This window comes from Hippichthys cyanospilos, chromosome 16, assembly GCF_059441005.1.
Source record: "Hippichthys cyanospilos isolate Australia breed blue-spotted pipefish chromosome 16, RoL_Hcya_1.0, whole genome shotgun sequence".
Lineage (NCBI taxonomy): Eukaryota > Metazoa > Chordata > Actinopteri > Syngnathiformes > Syngnathidae > Hippichthys > Hippichthys cyanospilos.
This window is the reverse complement of record NC_142384.1, coordinates 12,844,447-12,869,930: the sequence shown is the minus strand read 5'-3', so window position 1 is coordinate 12,869,930 and position 25,484 is coordinate 12,844,447. Positions and strand designations below refer to the sequence as shown.

The 25,484-nt window shown below is 40.0% G+C and overlaps 3 protein-coding genes and 1 long non-coding RNA gene across 6 annotated transcripts; 1 reads left to right on the top strand and 3 right to left on the bottom strand.

Annotated features, from left to right (window-relative positions):
• Positions 1 to 138: 138 nt before the first annotated feature.
• On the bottom strand, positions 139 to 13,541 carry recql5 (RecQ helicase-like 5). Its single transcript, XM_088438063.1, has 19 exons — positions 13,415 to 13,541; positions 13,105 to 13,226; positions 12,422 to 12,943; positions 12,095 to 12,191; positions 11,907 to 12,018; positions 11,672 to 11,834; positions 11,503 to 11,585; positions 7,127 to 7,339; positions 6,960 to 7,053; positions 6,201 to 6,237; positions 5,751 to 5,809; positions 4,911 to 4,981; positions 4,744 to 4,834; positions 4,494 to 4,646; positions 2,680 to 3,278; positions 1,679 to 1,721; positions 1,401 to 1,619; positions 1,241 to 1,313; positions 139 to 923 (listed from the first exon to the last, which is right to left on the bottom strand). The coding sequence occupies exons 1-19, from the start codon at positions 13,524 to 13,526 to the stop codon at positions 802 to 804; spliced, it is 2,985 nt and encodes a 994-aa protein (XP_088294189.1). The 5' UTR covers positions 13,527 to 13,541; the 3' UTR covers positions 139 to 801.
• LOC148410687 (uncharacterized) lies at positions 8,577 to 12,252 on the top strand. Its single transcript, XR_015868267.1, has 5 exons — positions 8,577 to 8,781; positions 8,881 to 9,001; positions 10,129 to 10,275; positions 10,510 to 10,628; positions 10,707 to 12,252. It is a non-coding gene; the product is annotated as an uncharacterized LOC148410687 (long non-coding RNA).
• Positions 13,542 to 14,169: 628 nt separating the features above from the next.
• LOC148410685 (uncharacterized) lies at positions 14,170 to 18,082 on the bottom strand. Of its 2 annotated transcripts, none has more exons than XM_088438065.1 (10): positions 17,920 to 18,082; positions 17,535 to 17,663; positions 16,468 to 16,569; positions 16,022 to 16,123; positions 15,787 to 15,921; positions 15,552 to 15,689; positions 15,443 to 15,491; positions 15,291 to 15,317; positions 15,136 to 15,162; positions 14,170 to 15,044 (listed from the first exon to the last, which is right to left on the bottom strand). In XM_088438065.1, exons 2-10 carry the CDS (start codon positions 17,592 to 17,594, stop codon positions 14,485 to 14,487), a joined length of 1,200 nt encoding a protein of 399 aa, XP_088294191.1. In that variant the 5' UTR covers positions 17,595 to 17,663; positions 17,920 to 18,082; the 3' UTR covers positions 14,170 to 14,484. The 2 variants fall into 2 exon arrangements, with proteins under 2 accessions (XP_088294191.1, XP_088294192.1); XM_088438066.1 differs by having other exon boundaries at positions 17,535 to 17,660; positions 17,920 to 18,055.
• A 333-nt stretch (positions 18,083 to 18,415) lies between these two features.
• On the bottom strand, positions 18,416 to 25,278 carry LOC148410684 (uncharacterized). 2 transcript variants are annotated; one of them, XM_088438069.1, is made up of 6 exons: positions 24,942 to 25,278; positions 24,783 to 24,863; positions 23,994 to 24,103; positions 21,758 to 21,850; positions 20,595 to 20,765; positions 18,416 to 19,301 (listed from the first exon to the last, which is right to left on the bottom strand). In XM_088438069.1, exons 2-6 carry the CDS (start codon positions 24,856 to 24,858, stop codon positions 19,098 to 19,100), a joined length of 654 nt encoding a protein of 217 aa, XP_088294195.1. In that variant the 5' UTR covers positions 24,859 to 24,863; positions 24,942 to 25,278; the 3' UTR covers positions 18,416 to 19,097. The 2 variants fall into 2 exon arrangements, with proteins under 2 accessions (XP_088294195.1, XP_088294194.1); XM_088438068.1 differs by having other exon boundaries at positions 24,783 to 25,274.
• Positions 25,279 to 25,484: the final 206 nt, after the last annotated feature.

The following is a 25,484-nucleotide window of genomic DNA, read 5'->3' as shown; positions in this document are numbered from 1 at the left end:
GAAGTAAATTATGGATTTTACGAGGGGTATTGGAATGTAGCAAGACTAGTGGTGACGTCACCCTTAACCGGACAGCGCAAACAGCGGCGCTCTCCTCTCTGACACGCCCTTCTCCTTAAGCAAAATTACACAGATGGCCCAGCTGAAGAATTGTGATTTTATTAATAATCACAGATCAGGTGACACGCAGTATCTACAACCTCAGAGTCCATCACCCCTCTCCGAAATATTTACGTGTGTACCCTGGATAATGTTTTCAGATGATATCCATAGAGATGACAAAGTAAGAAATGCACAGGGGGGTTATATCAGTTTATGTGATAATAACCACTTTGAATGCTGAATTGTCTTTGTGCAAACTACTACTAGTGAATACTGAGGTTGGTATGGAAGCTCTGCCTCATCTCCATCGGCTTTGTATGGTTCCTTTGCAAAATATCAAAGTGCACTATTACTTGAGAAAATATTTATAAATTTTAAAAAAGTATAAGAATTAAAGCATCAAAAGAACATTAACTTTCCTTGGATAGGCAATTAAGAGCAGCAAAATCATTTAAATGGCCTTCAACAGGCAGCATTTCAGACACTTTGAGCCATAACAATAACATTGTGTGCCATTCAAAATCTTTCATCCATTTGTCCATCAGAGTTCTGAAAAAGTCCAAAAAGTTTTATTGCCCAAGCATTCGAAGCTCCTCAAAAAACCTAGACAGAAGTGCATGAGTAGAAGCCCTGAGTCTTAAACAAACAAAAAAGGCACAAACAGAAAAATCCTCGAATTCAATCACATCTTCATGGGCATTAGTGATTGAGTGTGTCTTTACAGTAGTCCGGTCTTTTAAGGTGCTTCCAGTCCTCTTCACTCTCACAGCGTTTGACCTTGTTGAAGAACTGACTGATGAGCGCCTTGGCTTCTGCTTTCACTGTGGGCCAAAAGAGACAAATGAGAAGATGCGAACTTGTACACAAGAGATGTGACATTGGAGTACACATTGGAGTGTTGTACAGGAGCAGTCACTTCACACTCACTGAAACTAAGAGAATTACATGCTGTGTATTTAAAACAAACGCATAGCGTTCATTTGGAGTCAGTTTCGCGTCATATAAAAGACCATAGACAAGCTAATGAATAGCAGCTGTCCATTCTTTGAGCATGTCAGTCAATGTAACATTCATATATATATTCTTTATCCCCTGCAAAGAACTAATCTTTTAAAAAAAAACTTTAGAATCATCTTACCTTGGCCCTTAGATAAAGTCCCTCCCTCTGCGAGAAGGTGGGACAAATAGCGAGCGAAGGACTTGAACAGGTCCTACCGACAAAAAAAGGGAGGACACGGTGAGTTAGCGCAAGCTGCCCTTGGGGAATTGGACTCGCTCGAGACTTGACCGCCTCACACCTTGGTGGCAAACTTCCCCTTAGTGTAAAAAGGGTCCAGGTAACGGACCACCACGTCGGCCGCCTCTTTCAGAGTCACGGCCGTCGTCGTCTGCTGTTCCGTTCGCGTGGTTCTCTGCTGCTCGGCAGGGTTCAAATGTACTTTGTTGGCATTCTTGTCCACCAGGCGGCCTCGCTTTGCCGGAGGAGGCTGCTCTTGTATGGCTTCTTGAACATACGCCTGCTTGGAAAAAAGCGGTCAGAACAAGACAGACATCCTAAAACCTGACCAAACCGTACCTCTTGGGTTACAGCCGCATTGTGGTCTTCTGCTGGGTTGTTTCTGCGTAGAAAATGAACAACTGCGATTGGTACAAGCTCTACTAATGCTTAAGTCGTCAAAATTATCTCATTCACTGCCATTGACGGCTTTTGACGTCAAATATCCAACTGACTGAGCTGGAAGTGAATGAGTTCACTTATTTACTGGCAGAAATAAAAAGGATCTTTGACGTCGTTAAGTTGTCAATGATAGTCAATGAGTTCGTAAAACATGTTATTATGTTGAACAATTTTGAAGAATAATGTAATTAGCTACCACACATCTGTACTGAAATAAACAATATTATTTATACTTTACTTAAGTGTTTTGGTTTTATAGGTCAAGTATCTGACCTATGGATGAGTTTTAGTTGTGCTTGGTTTTTAGCTTCTGAATGTGTTTAGAATAATGTGAATTTGAAGGTATACCCAACCCTTTGACTTTTTATACATACATAAAAAATACACGTATGTACTGACTGAAAAGAAGCTTTTTTTTCAGCCTTTGCATTTTGAAAATTGCTTTTAACTATGTTGCAATGTTGATTTGAATGAGTACATTTTGAAGTTTGAATCAAAAATGATTCAAATTAATATAGTTTATAATCGATTGTTTAGAAATTTAACTTTGTCCAAATCCTCAGAATTCCAGTCTACTGACTTATTGTGTTAAATAATTATATTTATAAACATCTGGAAACTATCAATATTTTAGTCAATTTTCTGACATGTTATGGACGAAACAAGTAATCTAAAAAAAACTTTTTTTTCCATTGTTTCATTTTTAAAACTAATGCCAGTCATTTTTAAAAATCCGATTAATCAATCGACACAATAAGCGACAGATTAAACTAATATTAAAAAAATAGTTAGTCGACATGCTAGGTGAACTAAAAATGAAACGTTCAGCTTCATTGAAATCATATCACATTGTAGATGCTCATCAACAAATTACTAGTGTGTGTGTGAGTGTGCCTTACTCCCTGGAAGACGTTGGATTGACTTTCACTGTTTGCTGAGCCCTGATTCCTTCATCGCTATCTTCATCCAACACTATGACTCCCAGTCTGGTATCTGCTGGCTTCCCATCCTGACTAACTGGCTCCATAGCGCAAGTTTCAGGCTCCACACCGACTGGCAAGTGGCGGTCCCGTTCACAGTCCTCATCTGAAATCACTACGCAGTTCTCCACCGCTTGGCTTTCCTTCATTGTTTGAGGCTTGCCAAAATAGTGAGAAATGCAGTGAGAACTTTTGGCAGCTTCCTCCAGCTTCTGCTGTTTTTTGCTCAAGGCTCTGCCTCTCTTTGTTGGGCTGCTTAAGGAGGAGGATGAGGAGGAGGAGGAGGAAGCAGCAGCGATGGCGGCGGCGTTCGCTCTCGCTCGTATGGATGATGTCACAGGCAGAGGCTTATCCGACCATTTGCTTAGTGGTTCCCGTAGAATCCTGCCCACTGAGCCGCCACTTGATGTTTCATTATCAGACGTACTGTCCATCTTGGAGCCCTTCAGCAGATCCTTTGCAGCCAAAAAAGGGTCAGACGAGCCCCTCAGGCCTGCTCCAACTCTCTTCCGCTTCATCTGGAGGAATGATAAGAAACATATTTAAACTGTGAACTCACTAAATAAATGATATTTCTTTGTGCATTTGTAATTCAACAACTGTGGCATAAAACATAAAAACTATATATTTCTTTTGTCATTCCCTCAAAACCTCATTCACTTGCTACTTTTTTGCGTGGTCAAAGATAGGTTTCCATTGACAAGTCAAAATTAAAAGACATTTTAAACCCGTTGACATCCATTTCAAATCAAAGCTAAATTTTCCATGCTGTCTGCTACAGTTCATAAATGATATATTTTTATCAAATATTTTTCTATGAGCTACCCAGTGTGTCACGAGCAGTCTGGGTTTCATGAAATAAAATAAACAAATGTCAATATATAACTATAAATATCAAGTGACACCTTGATTTTCAACTAAGACTAAGGGCAGCATGCAAATAGCTAAAATCCTAGTATAATCTACATGTTTAAACACTGAAAAAATAAAAATCTGCAAATAGGTATTTATAGTTGTAAAACTTAACATGTGTCAAACACATTGAAGATTTTTAGAAGACTGATTTAAGCAATTTCAATGCTAGCTAAGACCTTATTCATATATTCATGGTTTGAATCCATTTTAAGAACTCTTACTGCCCCATTTTGTGGCATCTTGTGTGTTTTTTTTAACATTTCTTGTTGTCAACTATTTGTTGAAGTCACTCAGTCAGGCCATACAATGCGCAATAGAAAAAACAGTTTATGTCGCCATCTTGTGGTTTGTATTGGCAATAACAAACCAAATTGCCGTAGCAATCGCACTTGGATTCTAATTCTTGGCAGCATTCTTGGAGAGAAAACAGATTAAAATCTGTCTCCTACGTTGTGAAAAATATCAAAATACCAATACTGAGTGAAGTTGTTGTTTGTGAGATGTCTATGCTTTCTGCTCTGTTGGGATTTTCTTTAGATTACTTTGATACACTTTCACACTTTATTGTATACAGTAAAATCATAATTTATACTGTGACATACCTCGTCTTCTCAATTTTAAACAGCCAGATGATACAGTCAAGAAAATACAGAGTACTATTTGTCTTTGTCAAATTTATTGGCATGTAACTAGCCAGCTACACACCCTGATGCGAGTTTGCCATTCCTAACAGTACCATGGGCATCCAAACCCAAAAGTAACGCCTGCCTGGTGGAAACTTGCTTCAAATATTTTGTATGTGAGGTGAGCCAACTCACCGAGTAGACCTCAGATGCAGATTTGAACCCAAGCAGATCCTCACAAACGGATGTAGAGGGGGAGGCTTTTTCTTCCTGTTTTAGGCTGGCCTCGCTACCACTGAGGCTCATGGCCTCCTCTCTTATAGTGGGTGCTTTCTTCAACTCGGACACCTTGATTACAAAATGACAGTCAGTCAAAATGGTTGTTGTCAATCTGGTACTAACCTAGTTTAACTGAGCAACCAAGTAATGCATGGCCAGGCAAAACCTTCTTTAATATTGCCGCTTTGTACAAGTTGGAAGACTTGCTTTTCTTGAACACCTCATGTTCAATATCCACAGCCAAGGACAGAGGATCGCTGCAATGAGAAGTAGAATGCACTGTGATGAGAACAAAATATAAACAGTTAAGGTTGTTTGTGACCGTATATTTACCAGAAGGAGTTGTCTGCCCCCTGGTGGCCATATAATGCCTCTTGCAAGAGTGTCAGGCAGTGCTCTCTGGACTGAAATACAATGACATCTTTGAATGCTGTCCTTGTACAGAACGCTTAACAACAACAAAAGACAAATGATAATATCTCTCCAAGCTGTCCATTAGCTATATTAGACCTCTAGGTAGCTGGATTAGGTGATAGGGGTAATTACGCCTTGACAGCATGGTTGCCAGTTAATCACATTTTAGACAGTTTAGCTACGATACCACCCTTTTGCACTGGCAAGTAGGGCACTGCCACACCAGAAGCTGTATATCCGCCTGAGACTAAGCCTCCTTATTTTTGTCCACTGATGTGTTCATTTTATCTCAGCAAGACAAAAGGTTAATTGCATCCAACTCAAACACATTTGAAAGGCCTGGATGTTCCTCACCTGAGAATACGAGGACTTAGTAGGGCAGCTCAAATGAGTCAAAACGGTGGACACAAATGAAAAGGCTGGGTCTCAAATGTAAATAGTGAGCAAATGATTGTTACTTCCTTCCAGTTTTTTTTTCCAACGTTAGCGTCACTGAGGATTTGGAACCTATCCCAGTTGACTTTTAACCTATTGAGGAATTTGGAACGTTCAGTAGACTGAACAAAAACATGCACCAAATATACGACTAAAATAGTTCATCCTATTTTGTTGCATTTGTAAAAACGTTTACAGTCAACAATCGTTTACAATCTCCACGGTTACACCTCCTCTTTTCACAACGTTCTACGCATGAGTCACCGAATACCAGGAACTGTGCTAATTAACGCCATAGCTGTGAGGAATGTGTTTGTGCTGTACCTTTACTGGGAGTTTGGGGATCCTCTGACTGTTCGCCTCTTTCAATGGGCAGTCAGCATCTACAGCAGAAGTAGCCAAACAAGAAAATGAGCCTGAAGCCTTTGCTTTTTAATAATAAGCATCACCACTATAATAATAACAATAAGAATAATAACCAGATAAAGCTATTTCAGCAGAAATTGTATAAGAATGTTAAAATGGTTTTGAATTATATGGAATGAATGTGGAATCATGTAGATAGACTAAATGCTCAGGAATTATGAAAAAATATATTTTTTTATTTTATTTTGAAATTCGGGGAGAATAGCTGTTGTAGGGATGAGCTGAACTATTTGATGTTGGAATGTTTGAATTGGGCAAAAAGAGTGGAAATTAGACAAACGCAAAAAGTTTTTTTTTTCTTTTTTAAATGTACTAATAATACCATTAATGTAATAACTCGGGTTTTACCTGGAGGAATAAAGTCATCTCTCTCGTTGTCAAGTCCCTAAGAATAAAACAAATGTATGCACATAAATTGACTGCAAAGATGATTGATTCACATAACCAAACAATGTATCTACTGTCAACCCCACTCCAAAAATAATCAAGAATATCAATCGGTTTGTGGACACCCCTACCAGAAACTGAAATTCACTCTTAGAGCCTTGTAAATCGATGTATTATTTTTTACTACGGTATTTTTTGAACTGTAAGATGCACTGGACTATAAGGCCAAGTCTCAATGAACAGGTACATTTTTGGGAAATTCCATACATAAGGCACACCGGGTTATAAGGCAAATAATAAAAATAAAAAATACAGCAAATGACTTTTATTCAATTTCAATACACCCATACATAAAGAGCACTAGATTATACAGCATACTGTCTCTTTTTGATAAAGTTACACCACTTTCAATGTGCCTTATGGTCCAAAAAATACAGTAGATAAATTCCTCCAGCAAAAAAATTGCGTCGAAACTAAGATAATGTTCTCTAAATAAAGTGAAGCAACCGTCTGGAAAAGCCTCGTCTGCTGACGGAGCGAAGGGACAGCAACACCATTGCAAAATGTCCAGACCAGCGCCGCTTGGGCAGGAATATTTGATTCCTCAGTATACCACTGCTGGCCTCAATTAAGGGAGACTACAAGATGCCAACAGCTGCTGAGCATGTGTTGAAAGTCAAAACACACTCCAAACAAGTTTGCGTGTGGATTATAAAATACCTTTCTCAAGCTCATCTGCTTCTTGAAGAGATCGGAAAATTCCTTTTTCCTCTTGGCGTCGTCGTCATCGATGGTTTCACTGATTTCGTCATACCTTGTGAGATGCACAATGTCACCAAATCAAACCATGTAAACGTGACTAATCAATGTCTCAAACATGAACCTGCCTTTCAAAGCCATAACCCTTCTTTCCTCCGCCGTAAAGCTCCTGATCAAAACCAAATGGCTTCTTTGGTTCTTTGCTGGGCGCTGCAATGCTGGTGCTGCTAGCCGCCTCCAGCTGGGCTCGCACAAGTTTCGGGTTGGAACAGTAGTCGCAAGCACCTGCGCAGTTTGGTGGCTGGTCCCCAAAAAATTTGGAAATGGTGGCGTGGCGGCAACTAAAAGGAAGACAGGCAATATTTTATATAGTTAATATAGTACAGTCCTAATCTTGATTCGTCCGCTTAGCATGCATTTATCTAAGTTGTCATTATTTGGAGTGTTGTATAAATCTAAAGGCTGTAGAGCATCAGTTATGCATAGCTAAAGGTAAAAATGCTTGACGGCATACAACAAAGAAAAATAATTAACCTGTGAGGAACATTTAACATTTGATGAACGTGTAAACCCTTACCTCTTTATTGGGCACAGCGGCCGCTTTCGGCCATCAAAACAGACAAAATATGTACTCCCAAAAAAGTTTTAAAGTGGAATAACTGAGATAATAGGATCATTATGACAACAATGATTTTACAGCATTTTTATTTTTGGAGCAATGTTAAAAAAAAATGCACACTTTAAAATTGGAGGCCAACCCGAACATTTTCCTTTCATGCATCTCAGGGGTTGCCTGTTTGCTTCTTGCTGTCAACTTAAAATGACATCACAGTTGCTCAAGAGGTGAGGTAACAACCAAACATGACTGAGCTTTCAAATCTCACATGACCTAATTCAGAAAACAGCTGAGTCGTGATCGGCTGTTACCTCAGCTCCGAGCAACTGTGATGTCATTTTCAGACTGCAGAAAGTTGCAAAATGGCTGTCTTGGAGATGGATTAAAAAAACAGGTGGATTTTGCTGCAATATTTATCAGAACCTCATGTTTAGACAAGCGGGTACATAAAGAACATTATTAATAAAAAAAACTTCTAGGTTGATTTCTCCTTTAATAGAAAAGTTGAAAGGTAAAGTGCTCTGCGGTGGTATCTGTAAATCTGCAACACAAACAGTGTTGTGTCTGTTGCTCTCAACATTTTTAATACAGCCTTTGTTTTCTTCCCATTTCACTCAACATTCCATTCTAACGTGGGACTGACTATTGACCAAACAATTGACAACAGGCAGTTTAGCCCCACCCACCTCCATAAAAAGTTTCTAATGTACTGTAGTTGGGCTGCGTAGTGGAGAACAGAGTGACAACTTCAACCACAAAACAGTCAATCTTGAATTAAAAGGGGGGAGGGGCACATTGGCAGCTCAAATCCATCTAATGGACTATAAATTGATAGAAAAGTGCTTCCGGTCTTTCTTTGTTTTCCCCCCAAAATCCTACTTTCAATTAATGAAAAACAGGCAGCACGCCTCAGTGTTTGAGTCTTACGTAAGAGTCTGTCTTCAGACAGGCGCACGCACATGCACGCATAAACAAAGGCGGTGCTGGGAGCCACTTTAACAACATGCGGACTACCTTGCAGGAAAGGGGGACGCAGCTAACACAGCCATGAGAAGACAGAGAAAACGTTTCCACAAAGGAGGTGAGGAAAGGGACAAGCACACAAAAAGACTCTTTGCTACTTCCAGCTTGGAGTGGAAAAACAGTTTCGGAAGAAGACAAACTGCAGTAAGTACAGTAGCAGTATCTTCACCAACAACCAAAACATAAAAACAAAGAACGCCAGAACATTGTTGTTGTGTCCTGTGATTTTTTTTTTAATTCCAGATGATCATCTACACCTGAAGAATTATCTCTTCATCTCACTCTGAAAGCTAAACTTATTCATCGCTGAGGAGCTCCGGATGATGAACTGCTTATTCCATCAACAAAAACAACTGACATCCAGGTAAGACCGTAAAGAAGAAATGCCTCGCCGTCAAGTTGTATGCTCAATACTGTGTTGTCAATGCCAAGAATCACTCAGAATTTGGCTTGAAATTGTGGACAAAAATATTACTAGCGCAGGTGTTTCTTGCATTACTGCAAAGACTAAAAAGTGAGCTTAAAACACCGAAAAAATTGTTGATGCATTTGGTAATGAAAGATAAATGAAAACTATTAAACATTAATGAATAAATTGCAAGCAAATACTAAAACTGTCTTTAGGTGTGTTTAGGTGTGTGAATGGTTGTTCGTCTCTGTGTGCCCTGCAATTGGCTGTCAACCAGTTCTGGGTGTCCCCCACCGACTGCCCGAAGACAGCTGGGATAGGCGCCAGCAAGCCTGAAACCCTTGTAAGGATAAGCGGCGCTAGAGAATGAATGGATGGATGAATACATTCCAATTGCTTCTGACTTGTGGTTAAGCAGATTTTTTTTTTTTAACTTGTGCAACTGTCCTGGACAAAACTGATGGTACCCCAAGAAAAGATTGGAAGAAAAAAAATGAGCATAGGGACATGTTCAATCAATGTACAGCCCCACCATGTTAGATCTCTTGTGCCCAAACTGCTGTTTGGTAACATGTGCAACACCAAAAATGGACCATGGAAAGCAAAGGAGAGAGTCGTTTGAGGAGATTATAGAAAAAAAAACAACATAAAAGCATGCAAAAATCTAACGGCTAACGCTTTTATTCTTTTGACAGCACTTACACTTTATTAGTCAGAAACTTAAAATCCACAGGATTATAGGCAAACTCCAGATGTGGCCTCAGGAAGGAAATCGATGCCAAATTGAAAAGACAAAAAATAATGGTAACAAAAGAGTCCAGAACAACAACTAAAAAATGTGAACTCCAAGGTACATTAGTGTCAGATCACACCATGCCTCAATGTTTGAGTGGACTTCATTGGAGGTGACCAAGGAAGGACACCACTGTTGAAAATAAATCACAGAAAAAACAGGCCAAACTACTGTTTATGTTGACAAGCTGGAGTGTCAGCCCACAATGTGACACATTCTGGGACTGCTTTGCTTTGCCATATCAATCATGCGGGTTTTAATTCAAATATTCATCCATTTTCCTATTCAGGATCTCACAAAGAACCAGAACCTATGCCATCCCACGTGGGGGGAAAGACAAACTACACCCTGGACTGTTTGTCAGTCACTCAAATCACAAATAAGAATCAGACGATCATCCACAGAGTCACTGAGTTGAAACTACCCAAACAGCCAGGTGAGTTAATCACCACACCATCATGACCTGCTTGAATTACCTGAACTTTCTTTATCCCTGTACAAGACAGGTTAACATCCTGTTTTGTGTGTGTGTGTGTGTGTGTGTGTGTGTGTGGGTGGGTGTGTCTCAACAAGCCTCCCACTTTCACTTATTTAAAAATCTGACAGAGAAACAATTGCAATTTTTAAAGCATTCCACCAATGTATGCATTGCTTATTGTTGCCTCATTAGGATGGACCCCAAAGACCAAGCATTAAATCTCCTAAACAAGATTTGGTCCAAGCTGCAGAGTTTACCCGATGCCAGCCCTGTCGAGCTTGGTGGTTTCTTCATCCTTTTAACATTCATCTGTGAGTCTTCACTCTCTGGTGTGAATACGAAATCTGGGTTCACGAATCAAGCTGATTGCTTTTTATGCTTTCCTGCAGTGGTTGTTGTTGCCATGGTCGTCGTGATCTGCACAAGGTACTCTTGCTGTTGCTGTTGCTGCTGCTGCCGCAAGGGCAAAAAGCAGGGTGCAAGAATTTAAAGACACCTAAACAACACCTAGTCATTTTGACACCACTTATCTTCATTGTTCATTTAAAGCATGCAATAAACTTAATAACAGGTTTGTGCCAAGTATCACAGAGAAAACCTGTGATGGGAGTGGTACACTCGCACCAAACAAATGAGGTCAGGCTGGGTGTGAAGCTTAGAAAAGGCCCAGCCTTCAAACAACAAAGCAACTGACACCAACAGTGATGTTCTGACTGTCAAACACACCTTCTGAAGCTGACTGTCAGGACAATCAACATTCTTTGAATAAGCCATGTACAACATCGCTCTTGGCTGGAGGACTAAACAACTAAACCATATTTGAAAACATGTAACCAAACTGAACATGAAGAACCCGACATGGTGACTTACGTGAACATGTTTCTTTTTACTCGACACTAACATTTTTTTACTGCCTGTCTTAATTCTTAACGGATGATGTTGACCGTAATGAGCTGCTGTTGGAGGCTCCTACCACAATCTTGCTCATGAAGCGGTTATGTCTGCCCTCTGCTGTACATAAAAAGAAATGAACCCATTCCATTTCTAACAAGACCTTGTTGATGCACAACTGAACATGTAACTAATGTATAAAAAAGTGATAGATTTTTGCCAAAGATATTTGCTTGAACATACTGCTGTAAGCCAGTAAAAACAATTAATCGTACGTGTGATATCATCACTTACCTTTCCTGCTCACAATAATGCACCATGGCATCAAAGTCCGTAATGGCTGCTTTGTCTGATTCCTTTGCAAAGTTTCGTTTTTCCTGCAGTCAAAAGTCACACCTTTTATATGATGGGAAATTAACAGAAGCTCATATTTTGATGCTATCGTAGTTGCTGCCACACTGACCCTTTTTCGTGCAACCTCCTGATTGATGAGGAACATAATTTGCTCTTTATCTTTTCGGGAGTAGTAAATGCGACATAGGGAAGGCAATCCATCTCTTCCTGCTCGCCCAGACTCTTGGTAGTAGCTGGCTATGGATTTTGCAAGGTTCCAATGGGCAACAAACCTGCAGTCATAAAGGCTATGAAGAAGCTATAATAAAAACATTTAAAAAGCAACCTACAGATTTATTATTTACCTTACATTAGCCTTGTCTACACCCATACCAAAACTGATGGTGGCTACAATAACTTTCACTTTTCCTTCCATCCAGTCCCTCTGAGCTTCTGTGCGATCTCCAGTCTTCAGACCTGTACATAAAAAAAATAAATAAATGCAAAAACCACTTCGTTCCCATTCCTATACTGCCCACAGTGGAAGACTTACCAGCGTGATAAGGCTTTGCCAGGACACCATGCTTGGTCAGTTGGTGAGCTACGGTTTCACAACCTTCCCTGGTCCGACAATATACAATCCCGCAACCCTGTTCGAGAGCAACAGAAGTCAGGATTCTGCAGGACCAAATAAAACTTTCTCAAACACTAGGCTCTGTTTTTCTCTTAGGAAAAAACATGACAAATGTCAATGGGAGGAGTTAGACAGCAATCCTTAATATATTTTTTGCCTTGATTATTATGTGAAGAAAATCATGTAGCTACAAAATATGTACCATACTCTTATTTCCTGTATTATATGTTTGTATTGATGACTAACCTGTCCATTAGCGCTGCCGCCAAGAGCCAGTGCCTTCTGAATGAATGCAAAGAGGTGAATATAGGGGTTTGGAAGAATCTCGCTGAAGATTACATCATAGTGCAAATTGCAACGAAAAACTGCCGTTGAAAAAGAAAGCGGCAGATGCAGCTTCAAGGAATTAGCAATGTCATCTTTGACCCTTTTAGGTGCTGTCGCTGTGAGCGCTACGCAGGGAAGCCCTGGAAAGCGAACACGCAATTCACCCAGTTTGAGGTAGTCTGGTCTGAAATCATGACCCCATTGGGAGACACAGTGAGCCTCATCCACTGCCAGGTAGGACAGCAGACCCCGGGAGAATAAGTCAATCAGGTAAGGCTGGAATGATGGAGAAGCTACCATCTCAGGTGTAATATAGAGTAGCTTGAGCTTTGGACTCGAACTCTGCAAATCAGCTAGAATCACACGGCGCTCGCCTACTGCAAGCTTGGAGTTGAAGGAGCAAGCAGGGATGTTCAGAGATCTTAAGTGGTCCACTTGATCCTGGAAGAAAATAGTAAATGGTCAATGGACTTTCCCTTATATAGCGCTTTTCTACCTTGGATACTCAAAGCGCTTTACACTAACTAGTCATTTACCATAGTAACAGTGGTGAGTGGGTAATAATTGTAACATTGAAACGTGGATTATGAAGCAAAACAGACCTGAATAAGAGCAATTAACGGCGAAATGACCAGAGTGATTCCTGCAGCCAGGACTGCAGGCAGCTGATAACAGAGGGACTTCCCTGCCCCAGTAGGCATGCATACAAACACATCCCTGTCTCCTACAGGAAGAAACAAAATTAACCCTTTTAAAAAACAACCTGTCAGAAATGTTCGATATCCATCGTCATACTTAAAGATAAGAAACAATGTGTTTTCCTTTCTGTTTTGCTAGGGTTATTGTTGAGCAATTAGCTGAGATAAATGCACAGCGACAAATTCGTCAGTGCGCTTTTTTTTCTTAACTTACCTCGGATAACTGCTTTGATGACATTTTCCTGCACTTTAGATCGAAAGCCATCGAACCCAAAATGTTTGTTTAAAGCTTGTTTTAAAGTTATTGTGGTCGCTCGCGCCTCCATTAGTAGAATTCTGTGGAGGCGTCGCACGTAGATGACGTAGCAGATAACGCTACAAATATTTTTACCTTCATTTTGTACGGGTAAAGGTTTTTAAATAAATCATTCTGGTAATTAAATAATTTATGTAGCATACCTAATGAAATATTTGCCGTTTTATTTTTTTGGTGAAATTGTAGGCGTTTTACAAACTTAAGAAATTTGAAATGAACGAACAGAAGTCCCAATGACCCTTAATGTTTCTACTAATAAATTGTAATGTAATTCATAATAAGAGACGTAATGATTTTTAGAGCACACAGAGACAAACGACCATTCACACACCCAATCGCACCTAAGGACAATTCAGTATGTCCAATACACCTGCCAAGCATGTTTTTGGAGTGTGGGAGGAAGTCGGAGTGAAACCACGCCGGCTAGGGGAGAACATGCAAATTCCACACAGGAGGTCCGGAGCGAGGTGGATTTGAACTCGGGTCACTGAACTGTGAGGCGGACGTGCTAACCACCAGTCTGAGCGACCCTTACTAGATATATTTAGTAGATCATTTAGATATTGATACCCAAATTCAGGCCCATTAATGTTTAGTACTGGGTATACCACCACAAATACATGTGACGTTTTTTAATAAAAGAGACAGTACCATCAACATTAATTCATTTTATTCAATGTATGATTACAGTATTACTATTACAGTACATGACATTGTAGATTCTACAGTTCTCCTTCCAAACACCAAATACGTGAGCACAGTTTCTAATTTGATTGTGGAAAAGAGGAAAGTAGCAGCAGCACGGACAGTGGTTACACCTTGAAGCTAATTGAAAGCACAATGTTCTCTGACAACAGGATCTTTGATTCCTCCCAGTGATTAGTATATTTGCATAACCTTGTTACCTTTATATTCCTTAATATGATATCTTCCGGAGATGTTGAAGGAAACGCTGGCAAGGTAAGAAATCAACCCCACAGGCAGGATGTGGCGCAGAGACATTGGGTATTGGCTTCAGGGGTCCTGATCACCAGATCATTAATGATCTCCACTGTGCCAAACAGTGGGAAAAGCTTCTCATTGAAGCGCTCATTGTAAGTGTAGATGTGGACACGTCTGTCCACGTCGTAGAAGGACAGCTGGCCGCCGTCGTAGTCAAGGTAGATACCCACTTTTCGAGAGATGAGGCTTGGCGAAAGGGCAGTGAAGGGCACCGTGAGTGCCTTGAGCTCAGTGCCCCTTTCCAGACGCAGGGTAAGGTAACCCGTGTCGGTGTTGAGGGACTTGAAACCTTTCCTCAGAGCCGACTCCTTGGCCACGCCCAGCCGCCAGTCGCGCTCACCCACCTCCACTTCCCAGTAGTAGCGGCCCGAGTCAAAGCCTACCATTCCGACCGCGCACCACCAGCCATCAAATCGCTGGTGGTAGTTGGGGATGTCTTTTCTCTCAAAGCCACAACGCATTCTCTTATCATCATCTGAGATGAGAAGATCAGGATTGGCTGTATCCTGGTTCAGGGTCACTTCCACTGACACAGAACATACAATTCTTGAATTAACGGCAAGATAGGCTGGGTAAAGTTGATAGTCATAAAAACACTTATAGAATTAACACTGTACCTGCAGCATTTGTGATCCAGTCCCACACTGCCAAAAAACAAAAAAACACATTTCAAATAAGAACAGATGCTTAAATAAAGCAGTTAAATATTTGAGACAATGAGGTAAGCGTACACCTGAGATGGTGTTGTAAAGATAAACAGAAGACCACTGACCTGGTTGAGGAATATATGGTATCGCACCTAAAAATATGGGGAATTAAAGGAAGAGAAAATAATCACAAAACATTTTTTAAAAACAAAATCATGAATTAACATATATAATACATAAAACATATATAATGCTTTATTTTTTGTTTTTACCTTACCTATATTTGTTTTCTGCTTCCACATCAACCACTGCTGTGGTATAGTATCCTGCAGGTACAAAACGAAAGCTCAGTCTTTGCTATCATATCGATTAAAAAATGCACGGACCTTATCTAAATCTTGCAGCATCACAGTCCACAGAACCAACTCCATGGCACTCAGAAGGTTTGGCACACGGCCCCAACGCCAAGCTGACCTTAAGTCCTCCAGGATGTTGGTCACTGTTTCCCCAGGCCAAACGCTTTGCTACATAACAACCAATAATAATGATTTCTATGGGACTGGGGGGGACCCAATAGGCGATGGAACTTTTCAGAAGAACAAAATGAGTGAAACACCTTACCTCAGGCTGAGTTCTCAGGTCTTTCATCCATTCAAGGAGGCCTAACTTGGCCTTTTGCATGTCCTGCTGGTCAGTGAGATCACACTTTTTGTTACCATCACTTTCTGGCCAGCCATCAGTCTGCATGGGCCTCTTCTGCAGACAAAACATCACCGACATTTAATAGAAGTGCGCTGCTCTGAGTCAATTCCCAACTCTCAATAGACTATCTTTCACAATGCCATAGAACAATTACCTTTCTCTCAAACATGGAAGCCCACTCGAGAATGAAGACCCAACAGAGAGAGGTTGGCCAGATTTCATCCTGGTTCCAAATGTGCTCCAGGACTGATGAATTCTTTAGTGGGCGCAACAGACAAGTAATTTGGTGACGGCTTTGAAAGCAGAAAACTCACACAATTTGAGAAGGTCCAGTTTCCAAAATGTGTCATGTTAAATGTCTTTGAAAGCATAGGTAAGGTTATGTATTTAAGAGTCTACAGTCTAGTGAACACATTCACCCAAGCAGAAACTTTGAATACTCTCTGTAGATACGGTAAATGTGTATACGTGGCTACTACACGAGGAAACTGAGGACGCGATATAGCAAAAGCACATGTGGATTTATTGTTTTGACACCTCAGAAACATGTTGTATCAGGTTGACGATAATTAAGTGTTTGGTGAGTACACTCAATTGTACCTGGCACACTCGACCAAGGTCTCGAGCCAGTTCCACAACAAATAGCTGGTCCTCATCCAGGTAATCAGTCTTCTTCTTTTTCTTGGGTTTCACATTCGATGCCTGAAAGGAAAACCTGGCTCAATTGTCTGTTACAGATTATTTGTTGAAGAGTTGAAGTATGCCCTTTAGGTAGATTGGGAACTATGTGTCGCTCACAAAAATGTCTGTAGCTCTCGTGGCATTAACGCAATAACTGATATACATGTCCGTCATTGGCAATGAATGTGTTAAAAAAATAAAGTTTACTCCTGCTTGTCATCTGTCACTTGAGATCTGGCAGTCTGATGTAGTTTGCCTGTTGCATGCCTCAACGTGTTTATATACAGTACATGGGCTCATGGAGTTTTGCAATGTTCCATGATGCAATGTTATGCATTGTAAATATAAAAGATTCTAAGTATATTTTTAAAAAAATTAATAAAGTTGGTAGCTCATTTTAGTTTGGTCATTTCCTAAGTAGGTCACACCCCTATGATGTTTGTGTACTTTCCTGGTGCAAGTTAAATCAGCTGGCGAAACAAAAAGCAAGTTAAGCAGCCTTGAGGTGCCAATAAAAGCTGTTTTTGGTGTTCATGTTGTAATTGCTGCCTTACATTCAAGTCAAACTGGAAAGGAGGCATCACAGACACGGATTGTGTGACTTGAAGTGCCAGCAGAAAACAAAACCCATCCCCTACAGACTTTATGCCACGTCTCACCTTGTCAACAGGTCCTGAGATGCAATAATGCTTTCTCAACTCTTTTGTATGCTCCTTTTTGCTTTTTAGAGCATCAGCATTAGAGCGTTAGAGTAATGCGAGCATCATTTCACAAGATTATGTAGAAATCCAAAATAAGCACATGCTGGAGTGCAAACCTTAGTGGCATAGTTGTTAAAGGTTACCAAATAGGGTTAAATGCCCAATGAACGACTTAAAAATACTGTTGTCATGGCAATTGAATGGTGCATCAAGGTGACCCATGAGCCAAAAGTAAATCCAGTTTACACATTAAACACTGAAGCACTTAATGGAGAAATGAGTTACCTTTATTTTCAATGTCATGTTTTTGATGGGCTCCACCATAAAATGAAAACACTGAAACATCGTGGCGGACTGATGGGAGTCTTGTCGGATGACTGTCACAAATGTAAAATTCTTAATGCGAAGATGCTGCTGAAAGAAAATACAGAGAAATTCAAATTCAGACATGTTCAGAATAACAACGCGTATAATGTTTGACAATGTGCTAGCAACGATGATGCAGCTTTTTCTCTGTGCCCGATTATGACGTTGAGGCACCTGCAGACTGCACCAAATTCGCAATAAAATACGCAGTTCCTCCACATTATGCATGCTACAATATCTAAAGGACTTAGTTGAAAAAGAGCCTTTTCGATGCAAATGTGTTAGTAAAACACACAGAACCTACCTTTCTTGTCGCACGACACAGGAAAGAACTTCAGTTGTCCTCGCGTGTTAGTGGCGCGATTTAAAGTCCTTCGACTGCGTGCTGCAGTCTGACCTTGTTTACCTATCAGACTCACTCGGCTCTTCGGAAAACCTCGGCTTTTCCCGTCGTTCGCTAACACGACTGTGGACACAGCAGGCAGCCATGTTTCTAAGGTAATGATGAGGTCACCGCTGTCTACTATGGAGTGTATAGTAGTTGAAGTATTACCGATAGCAAATAATTGTCCATTTATAGAAAATAGTATACAAAAGCCATATTAAAATATTGCAGACGTTGATGCAGATGAATAGTGAGGAATTATTATTTTTCTACAAAAAATAAATAAATAAATAAATAAAATAAAACCAAAAAAAAAAAAAACATCAACTACGACGAAAACAAACTGGCTTAACAAACACTTTCCTTGTGGGGGTAACAGTAACAGCTCAAAATGGGATACTATTCATTGCTACAATCTTTTAAAACTCCGCTTTGAATGAATTTCTTTTAACAAGACATAATTAGCAAATAAATAAATAAATGTTATCACACATTAACATTGTGACCTAGCCTCCTAGAAAGCAGAGGCCTGAATCTGGCCGTCAATGAATTCATAATTTGGGTTCCTATCGGTCTCGTTGGAACTTGTTTTGATTGAATTACATTATGTAAACAGTGAACATTTCTGACTGTAATATTTAATTTACTCTACATGTGTTTTATTTATTTATGAGCAGTTAAGTTGAGCCCATTCAAAAATTCACATAGACTTGGAAATTAAAAAAAGTGTATTATGCCCTGCACAAACCACAAAGCTAAAACTAACTTTAACATACATCAATATGAGTACGACATAAAAATACTTGTTGCCATTTTCAGTTCTTCAGTTCGCGTTCCAAAGTCCACAGTTTTCATAAAGTCTCTGGTTCACCATCCTACTGAAGTTGCACCAGTATCATAGTCTTTTTTCCACTGTGTGTTGCACATATACGAGTGCATTTTTTCTTTGGGTTCCCAGCTCGTGATAACCAGAAGTCAGATGAGGTATTTCAGTCAACAGATCTGTGAAGAATGTTCCAAACCATTTCATGGTTTGAAATTCTACTCTTTTCTGCAGTTAGTCACATTCATCAAACGTTTTCAGAACCCAGACTGTCTCATACAGGAAGAACATTACAGCTGCTCTCAGAGTTGTATGGATGGAGTGGCTCAGGTTGAACATCGGATACAGGGTTGGTGTGGTCCCCCAACATCGGAGATCCATCCAAACCCAGCATCGGAGATGAATCCAAACTATAGGAGATGATGTTGGATGGCACCTCAACAGACTGACGGACACTCTCCTCGTATGATGGAGGCGGCTGTGGAAAATGTTGCAAAATTGAATACAACCTGCCAACATTCAGAGGATACATTTGTGCATTTATTGACGACACCTACAGATTAAAATTAATGTGACTATATTAGATAGAGAGACCTTTTTTGTTCTTGTTGGATATTTTCAAAGTTAAAGACAAAATAAGTGATCCTCTGGTATCAGCAGGGTATGTCTGGATTTTTGGGGGTAATTGCTCTAAGGTAAAACCAAATTAATACAATTAATTCACCTCCTACACTTAATTGGTCATTGATTTGCTGTCTTAATAAAACAAATCTCTACATTAACCTTCTTGTGTTATCTTTTGCATAAATTCTTGATTCCTGAGGAGTTTACAATAAGCTGCAAAGCCTTAAAAGCAACATAATACAAAAGAAACTGTACAATTTGAAGAACAAATGAAAATGAATGAGGAACCTACAGCAGATTGATTTGTTTGTATTTACATTAACAGTTCATGGATTAGTTAACCACTGGAAACATGGTTTTCCATCTTTCTGAACACATCTGGGAGACTGTGTCTACTTTATCTTTTAATTGCCCAGAGACCCACATGCGACTGAAGTGGTGCTCAACCCCCCCCCCTTCTGTTCAGTACAGCCACCACACTCGTTCAGGGCTGCAAAGTTTACAGCTATGATACCTCTTGGCCACAGGGTAGAACGGATCTATGGATTCAAGTCGAAGCGAGTCAAAAAACGAAGACGTTTCGATGACCAATGAAAGGATGTCTGGGAAGCACCACATGTGCTACCAGGCCAACCATACCGAGGGAATAGGAAATCATGTTTAATTAAGGAAAAAGAGAAAGGGTCAAAGCGGCAAAAAAATGACACGAATACAAAGCAGCCCTCTCGGACACTGTTTGTGTTCAGGGTGCTGGCTTTAATTATGTTTGATGTGCCTTTTTCTCATTACCTTGTTTGCTCAAGCGAGTCAAAAGCTCAGGCAAAGATCAACACTGTAAAACCTTGAAACGTGGTCGTCAGCAGTGAGCGTTCGATGAGTTCAGAGCATGTTCTGTGTACTCGACCCTGAGTGCAATCTATCTTCCAATGAGCTCTGATTGTAGTGTATACAATACTTTATAATTATGGGATTATTATTATTATCAGCTTTTTGAAAGCCCGAGTAGATCAAGGGCCCTGCCATATTATCTTTTTGATTGGTATGATGGTGAATCAATTTCATCTTGAATTACAATTTTGAACATAAAACATTAACTACCCCATTGTCTTATGAGAAGCATCCTTGTATCATCTTGGATGTATCATACCTCAGTCTCAATGGGTCCATTGAGACCAAAGCGGTCTGCAATCATCATGTGGATCTGCCTCTGGCGATCCTTTTTCCGGACACTCTCGTAGGAGGGCAGCCTGGGCAGGGGGGCCTCCAGAGAGGGCAGATTGTAGCTGGAGGGCAGGCCGACATAGAACAGCTGACTCCCCTGCACATAGTGTCACACACAGGCCATAAAACACAGCGGGGTCATTATTAGGGAATAGGGGCACATGACACATGCTCTCATGAGCCAATGATTGTCCAAGTAATGATTGAAGGCCCTGTTAAAGTCAACTAAAAACTACTTTTGAATGTGAATAGTTATTACGTGTATAAAGCCAAATAATAATTAATCTAGTTAGTGACATGATAATTGTATGGTCAAATAAGTGCATATAAGAGTCTATACAATGGGTAAGGTTTCTATTTTATTTGATGAATAGCACATAGCAGAAATGCTTCGAGAAATGTGTTTGCTTCCATGTAAAAAGGAACGCAATGCAATTCAAAGGAATAGTTTGTTGATTATGTTATGGTACCCTTTTCTTTCTCTATTAGTGATTAATTAATCTCTATTAATGTATGAGTGGGAACAGCACAATGTTGAAAAATAATCCAGTTTGAACATAGTACACTGTCACTAGATTTATTAGGTTACACAATATATAAAAATATCCAAAACCGTATTGAATTTCTGCCTTTATCGATAATACAGAATAAAATGTAATTTGATTGGCATACAGGGAAGCCAGTCACATTACTGTTGCATACCTCACAGCATATATACATTGATATACATTAAAAAAAAAAAAAAACATAGATATGTTAAAAAGTTACATTTGAGGATTAATTTACATTTTATAAAGTGTTAAAAAAAAATCACAGTTTAACTCAGTTCTTTTTATTTTCTGCGGCAACAAATGTATGCTAATTTTGCAAATAAACTCAGAGGCACTGGCACAGATAAGTGCAGGTTTATTTTTCAAGAATTTTAAAGCCAAAATGTCCTCCAATCCTGGAAAGACGGAAATAGTTTCAATGCACTTATACATGCATGCACATGAATTTATGCAGTTAAGCAAAGTACACCGATATATAATGTACATATAACAAAATGTTCACATGCTCACATTCAAGTACTTGCTAAGGCTCACTTACATTCGTATTGTTGAAACGTGGGAGGTGTGTCTGTTCTAAAAAAGGTGTTCCCACCAGAGTCTGTCTGCTGCTGTAGTACTGAGGAGGAGCATCCTGTAAAATAAGGAACTTTAATAGCATATCTTAAACAGGAAACACATCTGTCAGCCAATAACGATCGAAAACACTCACAAACGCCTCAATTAGTCAGATTTTACTCCTCTTTGCCCGATTTTCACGCCATGTCTAATCACTGTGGATACTAGCTGGGTTAGCAATACCATAAATTATCGAATCAATAAGATGACCACCCTCTGATTTTCGTGCTTCCTCCCATTCCCGCCCCTTTTTACAACACAACCTGTCAAAGTCTCACTGTATGAGGTGTAGGCATCTTGGAGAAGAAAAAAGCCTGAGGAAAACGAGGTAATTGTCCTGGGTCTAAATGAGTCTGCTTTGTTGGAGGAACAATATGGTGTCCCACTGTGTCATCAGAGCCCCTAGGCAACAAACCACACAGTGTGGCCTTTTCAGTATCTCTTCATTCCCCTTTTAACCGCAGTAGGTACCCCTTAACAAGGACACTCCACTACACATTATAACCTTGTATGTCATTTGGGGCGGCATTACAACAAAGTCAATTTGTTGCCTGACTAAATTTAGCAGGAGGATAATCGTTGGTCAAATGCGAGCACAAGTGATGAGGTTTTCACATGATAATTCCAGATCACGTTAATTTATTCAACTTTTCCCAGGCGACAATACACAATGACATCACTTATATTTGAAGCGACGCACGCAAATGACCTTTGCCATAACCGTCACATTATTTTCGGAAGACAGAGATGACACTAAAAACGTGATGTCAGGGGTCATTTTCCCTCACTGGCTCGTAGTTTTAAGAAGCAAAAAGGAAAGAGAAAAAAGGAGACTTGTTCTTTTGTCTCAGCCATTGACTCAGCTTGTGTGAAAAAGCACAACCGTGTAAAATCAGCACTGAAGTCGGGGGAGGATCCCAAGGGCAATGTGCCTTTTTCACCAGTGCAAACTAAAAAGGAGAGCCATTGTCTCCCTTGTGTCCCCAACACCCATAGTAGCGCCTGCCCACTATTGATGGTGCAAACTGAAGCAGGGAAAGGTATGTGACGATGAAGTTGAAGACATAGAAATGTCCCCCAACAACACAATGACCAAGTGCGTTTGTATTCGTTTCCCGGCCTGTTCTTCAAACTTCAAAAAGAGTTGACAGCAAAACTCTATATTAAATTCATTTATCTACACTCAAATTAAAATACCGCGTGGGAGTTTTTCAACATCAGTGGTTCGTAATCTTTTTTCGATGACATATCCTCTATGAAATCTTTTTTTCAGCCAAGTACTCCCGAACCAAAGCCTTTTTAGATGGAAAAAAAAAATACTTGAAACAAAATGTTTTACCACCCATATCTGATTTATTAAACTTTGAAAAATCCGTTTGCAGTTGCATCAGTAGGCATATTTTATTGGGCAACTCCAGAAGCTAGATCTCATAACACCATCAGTTTTATTTCAACTTGTTTTTTATGCTCTTAATTTGAAAAGAAATATAAACTCTCAAAGTTCTCTTATCCACTACATGTGGCGAAAGCCTGACTTCAACTCAGTTTGTTCTTGGTGAAACGCCCTGTTAGTTCTTTGGTGCCGTTAACGCAAATGTGTAACAGAACAGAGTTTCCTGTCAGTTGTGGTGAGGGAGCTATGAGTCATGCCCCTGCAATAAGAAGATAACAGGCAAGCAGAGGAAACAAAAAGAAAGAAAACTTTACCTTTCTGGAGTGTTTACATTTCACCAGTGCTATCACTGGCATCTTTACAAATGTGTTATCTTTAGTTGCTAGTCCACATTTGGCTGAGATTACGCTTCTCACATTCTTGAAATTAACCCTAAATTGAATACATCTACACGCATGAACTGTTGAACCCAGTTTATTTTTGTAATTGCAAAGAGAGCTGTGATGTGGGTGCCACATGTATTTATTCATATCAATTCAATTGGCTGTGACAAATTCATTATCAGACAATGATGATATCAGGTTTAATATAGAACTTCCCACACTGCTTTGAAAATTGAATGTGACACTTGCTAATTGCGACACATGCGGTGTATTCGGGCTTGGCTTTTTCAGTCATGTCTGAACAGAACATTCAGACCACTTCATAAGACCACTCAGCACAAAAGGTGTTTATTTGCTTTGTTCTTGTTGATCCAAGGGCTTACCGTATCTGCATGTGGCCCCTGATAGGAGCGCAATCTGCAGCACTGAGGATCCTTGCGGTAAATGATGGACAAGAGCACCACCATAACAGCAAAAAACACCAGGGAGGAAACTGCGGGAAAGCAGGAGAAAGATAGTCAGATAATCAGGCTTGTAGTTTGTGCTTTCCTCCCGGTGAACAACTTGTGAAAGACCAATGTTTATAGATAAAAAAAAAAAACCCACAACGCTTAAAATAAAGATGGCTCAGTTGCAATTGAATTGATTGAAAGCCTGTTTGCTGATATACGGGAAGTTGCTGTGATGTACCTGCAAGTGAAGAATAATTTCAGCTTGTAAAAGCAATTGGATATGTCAAAGATATGAATTGAGGAGGGAGGCCCATAAAATAAATGTCAACTTTAAGATTTGAGTTCAATGTCAGGAAAAAAAAACACACATTTTCTTAACTTAAACTGGCTTGACAAGCATTTCAAATAGTTCATCAAGTATTTTTTTTCACCAAGCATTTATATTCATCAAATCCCTTCCCATATTCCATGAATTCGGATTTAAACTTAAATTAATCGGAAAACCGAATAACAACATAGAGAACAGACAATACATTTACGAGGCAAACCAAAGTGTTAAACATTAACACCCTCGCGAATGTTTTCAAAATTGTTAGCCATCAGTAAGCATGTCCTTTCTTGCCACACTAAAAAAAATACAAATTTTAAACTTTAACACATTGCAAGAAAGGAACACAAGATTATGCGAAAGCAGTAGCGCTTTACAAATGTAGTACTCACAACACGCAGCGATCACGGTGAGTTGATCCGATGTCATCTGAGAGGAGGGAACGGTTGGACTTGCAGTTGGGGACATTTCTACTGTGTAAACAGTTAATGTTGCTTTCAGAGATGTCCCCGAACCCATCAGGTTTAACACCAAAGATGTCATCTTCTTACATGTGCGCGTCCGGACAGGCGCCAATCTTCGTAGCTCTTCCACATGGTGTAATCCAACAGGCTGACAGTCCACATGCACTCGGCGAACTGGATCGAAGTGTCCGGCGGTCAGTAAACACACCACTGCGTAAATGAGTCGGTGAAAGCGCAGTGACGTCACCGGGCAGCGGTCAGATTTACAGTTTACTGGTTGGTAAACTCAAAGAATAAAGTACCGTGCAACTAACTGTATATGTTTACAAGTTCAACGCAGACCAACAGCCATGAGTCTGGCGTTACAAATGAAGCCCTGAAGATTAATGTTATTCCTGTTTCCTCTACTGATACATCCCAGCCAGGAGGTCTGAATGCCTGAACTGGTTTCCTGTTACCCTGGAAACCGGGGGTCCCGTATTGAGATGATTTGTTTAACTCACACAAGTAGCCAAAGTGTTGAATTAGTAATCGTCGTTCTTCTTTCACACTTAAATGACTGTTTACAGAGATCTATCTTGCATTCCTAAATGAATGTAATCGTATACAAAGATTAAAGATAGTGTTAGC